Source organism: Mastigoproctus giganteus, chromosome 11 (assembly GCF_048544385.1).
Source record: "Mastigoproctus giganteus isolate SK-2022 chromosome 11, ASM4854438v1, whole genome shotgun sequence".
In the NCBI taxonomy this organism is placed as follows: domain Eukaryota; kingdom Metazoa; phylum Arthropoda; class Arachnida; order Uropygi; family Thelyphonidae; genus Mastigoproctus; species Mastigoproctus giganteus.
Window position 1 is genome coordinate 15059992 of NC_143585.1, and position 8435 is coordinate 15068426.

At 36.2% G+C, this 8435-nt stretch overlaps 1 protein-coding gene across 1 annotated transcript; it reads left to right on the top strand.

Moving 5' to 3' along the window:
• Window positions 1–336: 336 nt before the first annotated feature.
• On the top strand, window positions 337–6739 carry LOC150077738 (lysozyme c-1-like). The gene is made up of 5 exons (XM_090384648.1): window positions 337–531; window positions 1483–1574; window positions 1868–1931; window positions 2307–2382; window positions 6400–6739. Exons 1-5 carry the CDS (start codon window positions 402–404, stop codon window positions 6464–6466), a joined length of 429 nt encoding a protein of 142 aa, XP_090240774.1. The 5' UTR covers window positions 337–401; the 3' UTR covers window positions 6467–6739.
• The last annotated feature ends 1696 nt before the right edge of the window (window positions 6740–8435 follow it).

Below are 8435 nucleotides of genomic sequence, written 5' to 3' on the forward strand. Positions count from 1 at the left end.
TCGGACATTAGAGGAATTTTTTTCTAAATTATATTTTGCTACTAATATATGCGTTACTTTTCTGTATTAATTCATGAGGCGTAAAACAAAAATGACAGTGGCTTTATATGCAGAGACCAACATTTTTTAGCATTTTAGTATTTCTGAGAGTAATATAACAGAGCTGTTTACATGAATTTCACCAGGAACCTACCGAAACTGCAAGAAGCGATAAGCGATTATGTTTACGCATTTTTTTTAAGTTAACAGGAAGCTTGGACGGGAAATAGGAAGAGTTCGAGCAATCTTACGCTCCCATTACATGTACATTTGCCTTGAGATGTTTCTCTTTAAAATCAACTTACAATTTTCAATTTAGAGGTTGCCTGTTCTGTTTTTTTTTTACCACGTTAAGGAGAGAAATGGTAGAAAAATGCATCTTATTATGCCTTCTGGGATTAGCAGGTATTGTATCAGGAAAGACATTTGCACCCTGTGAATTAGCTAAGAAGCTCCTCTCCTCGGGGATCAAAAAATCCCTAATTCCTGACTGTAAGTACATCCAATCAACCTTTAGTTTTAACATCATATTTATTATTATTCTACGATATTATGTCAATTTAATTTTTATGTTAAGAATGAAATACGAGGTTGGAGCAGAATGAAAATTTGGAGTTGGTACAACTCAAGTACCAGATGCATTTACATTATCGCTATTTTAAGAAAGCAAGTACTCTTCAATTATTTTATACTTAATTATGGAGTATGAAAAAATATATTTCATTGATGAACGATATCATTGGAAACTCGATCTGTGAAGTAAATTTTCTGAATCAACTTGAAAGCTGTAATCTCCATCAGAATGTTACCGATGCTACGGAGAGTACCAGGGGCAGAAATGTTTTTGATCTGGTCATCACCAATGGCCAAAATAATATCTCAGGTATGATGGTACAGGAACCGTTAGCAGAGAAAGACTATAGTATCAAGCGGATAATGAAAAATGACAATTCAGTAGCCAAGGGCATTTATTCCATTAATAAACAAGGTATGGAAAATTGGTATGAGAAAAAATGTTCAAGGTATTTGTGAAAAATCCATAATATTAATCTGAAAAATATTGAGGGTAAAATTAGGGAAATTATTATTAAGACGACATAGCTGAATAGTTAACCGAGAGTACGGGGGGGGGGGGGTATTGAGTCGGGTTGGTCATCTACGTGACCAGAAAATACGGGCAATGATAATATTTGTTATCAAGCGATTAGTTTCAAATTCTATAGATCTAACCGAAGTATGAACAAATTATGCTTGCGTTTTTAATTACTATTTTCAAAAGAAGATTAGAAATATTTATGTAACCGTAAGAACCAAAGTAAAATGTTTGTTTGGTTGTCAGTGGTAATTCAAGATGGTACGCTCAGCCAATAACACAAAACCTTGATAGATTTCGATAATGAAATATTGTAACCTGCTAATATGTATTTATTCTCTCCCCTATAGTTATATGCCTGGTCAAACATGAAAGCAATTTTAGAACTGGAGTGAAGGGAGGTCCCAACACAGATGGCAGTTTTGACCACGGAATTTTTCAGGTATTTATACGGATGTAAAGAGTTCAGGACTGCATTTAAGGATATAGGTTCGCAACAGAGTAAAAATTCATTTTTAATCGATTAGCACTAATGTTCTCGCAATTTAGTTAAATTTTCACTAAATAGACTGACTCAGTTCAAAGACATATTTCACTGAAACTGAAATTATACATAAAATATTAAAAATTGGTTTTTATTTGTTTTTTTAATTTTATTTTAAGATATCTTCAGTTTTCTGTTATTTAATTAAAGACAACAAAAGATCTTGTACTTTCTTTATTTTTTCTTTATAGATAAATGAGAAATACTGGTGTTCCCCTCCGGGTCCTCAAAATGAATGTGGCATATCGTGTGATGGTAAGCGATTTCCAAATTTTCGCTTTTGTGATTACAAAATAATTAAAATTTGCAATGGAATTTGGTTGAATCACTACCGGCAAAGTACAAATGTACGTTTTAACTCTCACTTAACCACTTAGTGATACACAGCGTATTTTTGGTCCATATTTTGAATAAAATTCTTAAATACTCGCTTCATTTGGATAAAAAAGAAATTATTCTGACAAAATGTTAATATTCAAGATATGCGTTACTCCTCAATATACGTTGAATTTGCAATCTAACACTTAGTTAAAAAATATTTCAGAAATCGCTAAACAGTTTTCGTAGTTTATTTTTCCATTAAGAGAAAATGCTTTTTTGGATTCATTGACTTTATTTTTACTCCACTAGCTCTTCGTGATGAAAATATCAATAACGATATACAGTGCGCCATGAAAATTTACAACCGCCACGATTTCTCTATATGGTAAGTATTAAATAACCTGTTTCACTGCATTAAAGATGCCTTAAGCAGGTTTCCATTAAGTTACCTATGTCAATAATTAAGTAAGAATTACGTATTCACACTTTAACAATCCATTATTTATGAATCTGAATGGTCCACCGACCTTCGAGGGTATTCAAAAAGCACTTCCCTACGATCTATTCATTGTTCCTGAAATTCCCTGTACAGATAGTCACGGACAGTGCTGTGTCATTCTGTTCAATAACTACCATCGTATCTGAAACGTGCTTCTGATATTGGTTTTATGCAATTCCTTAACATTTCAAAATAAATTACCCCAATAACAGTGGCATTGGATCTGTAAGGTCCGATAATCCCGCTAGAGATTCCCACCCACACAATTGCCCCGACATCTTTTTGTAAGGTGAGAATTTTTACTGGAACAGTAAACACAGTTGTGACGATTCAAATATGTAATTAGTTTGAATATGACTTCAAGCGCTAGAACTACCAATGCGTGCCAACTACAAAAGCGCCTATTCCACCAATTTTATGACAATACCACTCACAAAATTATGCTCGTCGATCTAGATTATTTTCCTGTATTGCATGCAGTAATCGAGGTTTAACATTCTTCAAATTTATGTCATTTTATGATTCTTATGCCACTTGATTGACTCGTGTAGTTGTCAGAACAATGTCTTGTTGACTTTTGTGGTGAACGGTCAAATGTATAGATGATTGCCTCAACCTTTTCGATACTTCTTGATGTCCTTTTCTTCCCACTGCTTGTCTTATTGATGTTGTGAACAGTTCCATGCTCAATTTATCACGCAGAAGGGTTATTGTCAGACGAGTAGACGCCTTGTTCCATATTGTCTTTCCTGTGCACTCTGAATCTCTGCGATATTTTAAAATTTTCGGTACCATTTAAGGATCACATTTTCTCATCAAGATTTGATTGTGTGTTCTCCACCATTGCTATGGATTTCAGACAATCTGAAAAAAGAAATAATAATAATTGGTCTTCTAATCCATAAATTATGGATAATCAAGGTGTGTATACATAATTTTACCCACTCTGTATGTATTGAAGTGGCCGAATTTGTCAATTATTTAAATTATAATAATTGTGTATTATTCATTGCGGTTTGTGGATGAACCTGCTCAGGTTGTTTCAACCCTGAACAGCACTTGAAAAAGTGCTGTTCAGGGTTGAAACCCCTAGCGGAAAGTTCATTCCCTGAACTTTCCGCTAGGGGTGCCTATGTGCATTTCTATATTACATTACAAAAAAAGTAAGTGTAAATCATACATACTTCTAGAAATATAACATATACATCCAATAATACGACCTTATAACACATCACACCCAAATATTATACTTTAACTACATACGTGTAGAAATACATGCATGTAGTTATAGTATAAAATATAGTATAAAAGTCATAAAATCTAAAGCAATACATCCAGTTGACATGGGTGCAGTGCAATGTTGAATTAGTTTAGTGTGACATAAGCACTATGAAAGAAAAAAATTAGAGTTGGAGTGTCATATAAGACATTAATAAAACATCTCACTAATTAGGTCTACAGACCAAATTACTGTGATGAGTCCAACGAGAAACTGATCAAAGAAATAGAGCGCGCCAGTAAATAAAATATAATTGGGAATTTTAACTTTTCATTTATTAACTTGTGGGTTGGTTATTCCCACACTAGCAAGACTTTTGTGGATTTCTTGGATGACTCTTTTCTACAGCAGCATGCTAGACAGGCAACGAGAGAGAACTCTTGATCTGGTTGTAAGCGGTGATTATTCATACATTAAGAATCTGCAGATAAAAGAAGCACTAGGTGGCAGCGATCACAGTGTATTGATGTGGGGATTTACTGAAAGATGTTGTTGTTGTTATTTGGTTTTTAGGAGCATTAGCAACTATGGCCATATTGCTCCGGGGATATGCGGTGGTCATTCCCTGAACTTTCCGCATCCTCGATATTTGGTGGCTCACGGGCTCGAATCCCGGTCTAATCAAGAAGCGTGTGCTACGCACTGCTGCTCCTGCCCACCTGGCTACGGAGGCGCCTTGAAAGATGTTACAACCATCAGGGGTAAAGGGGAGGCTTTTTGCTTTCGTAAAGGAGGCTACACTCGTGTCAAGCAGTTTTTAAATTCTGTACAGTGGACCAACTAATGATATTACCAATGACAAACTCTAAATGGGAAGCATTCAAGGAAATGATCATAGAAGCTACTAGGCTTTTCATACCAACTAAGAAATATTGCTTAAGGATTAGATTTAAATGGATGTCAGAAGAACTGTTGAGACAGAGAAGAAAAATTGACAGAGAAGAAAAGTACATGGGATGTATATAAATTATCAGGTGATAGAGAAGCCTGTGGTAGATATAAACTAGTCTGCAACCAAGTCACAAAGGAGGTTAGTCGAGCAAGCAGACAAAAAGACTTCTCTGGCAAAGAAATCTAAGAAAAGCAGTAAAAAATTCTTTACTTATATTAACAGTAGAAGGAAGGAGTTGAATCGCATTAGTCCACTTGATGTCAATGGTTTAACTGTGGATGAACCTGCTCAGGTTTCTGGCGGGCCGAATAGTTATTTTAGAGAGGCAGATGCCAGAAGTTTATAAAACTCTAACAGGGAACTGAACTATTTTCTGATAACTGAAAGAAAAGTTGAAGAGAAATTGTTGAAGTTAAATTTTAAAAAAAAGGCACTGGGGTGGATGGGATCTATCTAATCGACAAGAGCTGACGGGGTTACTGAACGTAGATATAGTCGGAGGATACGTCCAGCGGTGCCTACAACCTATCGCATTGTATGCATCACCAATCTGGTCTTCTGCCCCGACATCGTACATAAATAGATTCCTCGCAGTCGAGTACTGGGTAATGCGATGGATGAACAGGGTCACGGGCAATGCTTTCACCATCTCCAGGGCTGTGTTATATACCAACTTAAATATGACTCCCTGGAGAGTTCACATTGCATCCAGGAATATTCTTCTTCTTTCTCAGATGCTTACCGGTGTGATTGACGCCCCCAGTCTTAGAGGACTTATCTCTACTCCACGTGCTGGACGCAGTAATGACAGTCCCTACTTACCTTTGCATTCTAAACTATCCAACCTGTGCTGTCTGAAGAACTTCTTCCCAAACAACGCAGTGAACCTTTTCAACTCATTGACAATAGACCCTGTGAAATACTCCGAAAGCAAGCAGTACAGAGTGAAGAGCATCTCAGAAGCGCACTGCTTACTTCAACTATAATCTTGACAATGAGTGAACTTGTAAACAATATTGTAAATATTGTTTACAAGTTCACTCAAAATATTGTAAATATTGTAAATTGTAAATAATTGTATTCGTGCATTTTTGTACACTCTTCTTATATTGTAAATACTGTAAATAATTGTAATTTTTGCTTTTTGTACACCCTTCTCATATTGTATATAATTGCAATTCTTACATTTTGTACACCCTTCTAGCCGGTCGGCTGTGTATAAGGGGTGAAAGCAAACACTTGCTATTTTTTAATAAACGGATTTTAATAATAATAATAATAATCATATTAAGGGAGGAAGCAGCAAGGGGGTAAGCAAACCCTTAGCCATAATTACGAGAGCATCTTTGGAACTTATCCCCAGTTCACAAAGCTGGATCAAAGGGCGACACGAATCAACTCAGAGATGTTAGCGCAACTTCTCTTCAAGGGGATATGAATATAACAGAGTCACTGGTTAAAGAAGCAATGAGAGATCATCTAGACAAGGCTGTAGCTATAGTAAGGACACAGCACCATAAGATGTGTCCATCCAACATTATATGTTGTAGCCAACATGTTGCAGTTGAATCCCAATAGTGTCCAAGATAAAGCAATATAATTTAAATTTACAATTTCATTAGTTATGCAGTGAAAGCAATCATAATTTAATGATTTTTGTATATATTTTTATTTAACGAAATGACATATTTCTGCCAATTCAGAATTCTTTCTTATTCACCTGTTTTCTTAGGTCCGGATGGCGAAACCATTGTAAAGGCAAAGACCTTCAGAAGTATATGAAAGGGTGCAAATATTAACAGCAAGATAATGGATAATGTCCGTCTATCATAATTGCATGGATTTCTAATCTCACATAATACTATGGTATCAGCTAATGTAGCCACGGAGCTTAATCCCCGACTGGCATTCTAATTTTAAAAGTTAGCAGGCATATATAATTCCTTACTACCTGTAACTTCCATGACTTCTATTTTAATAACTGTTTCTTTTCTCTGAACAGTCAACATCCTAGAAATGATTTATTTTCTGAAACATTTTATTTGTAACATAGTTTAAATTAAATACAAAGTTCACTTCCCTATTCGAATGGAATTTCGTCTTTGATTTTGGACAGAATGAGCATAAAGCACAATACACTGTTCTACCAATCTATTAAAGAATCAGGAGTTCTGATATGGATACTCATGCTATCGCAGGAAAAGGAAATATCCTCTTCTGGCCTCTAACCAAAAGTTAGTCCGTTACGTGCGGGTCCCATGGCATGGCAACTGCAGTGCCACAGTGGAGTCCTTAAGGTTCACTATGCGTTTTGAATGAATATTGGGTCATGAGCCTTCTCATGGCCCAATATTCGATGATAAACTTATTGTATGGGTATTTGGGCGAATAACCACATAGGGACACCATTTGGTCATCTGCACCAATCAGGTTTCATTATTCTCACCATATTTGATAACCACAGGAAGCGGAACCTGTAAATTGCTCGATATTAGAATTTATTTCAATTGTGACTTAATCACTGACTAGTTTGAAAATAACATCAAATGAGAATAAAATCTTATAAAAAGCGTTCGTTCTTCTCAAATCCTTCAGTATAACTTTTGGTTAGAGGCTAGAAGAGGATCCTTTAACCATACTAAGATCCATGCCTCTTAATTCCTCTAACCAAAGTTAGAGGAATTAAGAGGCATGGATCCAACGAACTACTAAAATAATTATTCAGACAGATAACTTCTGTCTCATTAATCACATGGATTTCGAATCTTACATTTTAGAATGTCAGCTGCTGTAGTTATAAAGCTTAACTCCTAACGCCAGAGTGGTACACTATTTTAAAAGTTATGCATGAAGTTATTCACACTTCCTAAATACAATGGCTAATCATATTCATGAGCTACTCTGAGGCGGTAGTCGTGCCGGTGCCTAAACAGGAACTTTATACAGTAAAATATAAACGATTAAAATTTTTGATGAGCTAAATTTTGTGGAGGCTTCTTTTTCATTCAATACTTGCCACTTTGCATTTGGCTTCAGCATTAGATAACACATCATATTCTCCGGCTGGACTACTTGCATCTCTGCTACTGTGCTCCACATGGCTATTAAGGTTCCTCCCCGTACACAGTTTATACCTTTTTACTATGAAATCTTCATTTACTTTGTGTACCCCTGGCGATTGCCTCGATCGAATTAAAAGTTATTTCCAGATAACGACATCCACATATTTGTACACTGGCATATAAAGGGATCCAATGTACACCTCGGAAACACTTCACACGCTATTATACCGCTGTCACCAGCGACTAATCCTGGATCAGCCTTCAGGGCAACCCTGATTTTTCATGGAATGGATCCAACGAACTGCTAAAATCATGCCACAGGGATGCCGAGTCACGGTATCTCAATTGCTTCCCAATTGGATGAATGGGGATCTCTTTTTCGTATAGCTCGTTCCACCGCATTCCAGAGTGCACAACTGTATTGAAATTTGCTGACTTGGAAGGCCACTCGCAATGGCTGAATTTACTTGCATATTCCAGGAATCAGTTTATACAATTCTGGCCTCTTGACAGCTCATTATCCTTTTGAGAAATGTGTTTTAGCGCTGTTTTAGCCGTATTCGAGTCTTCCAATCTACATGACACGGCACAAACCAGGATTCGTCGGACCAGCCAACATTTTTCAAATCATAATCCTCCCCTGTTTATTATGAGGACCAAAACTATACCTTCTTGACTTTTCCTAACAGGGTGTGGAAACCAGATG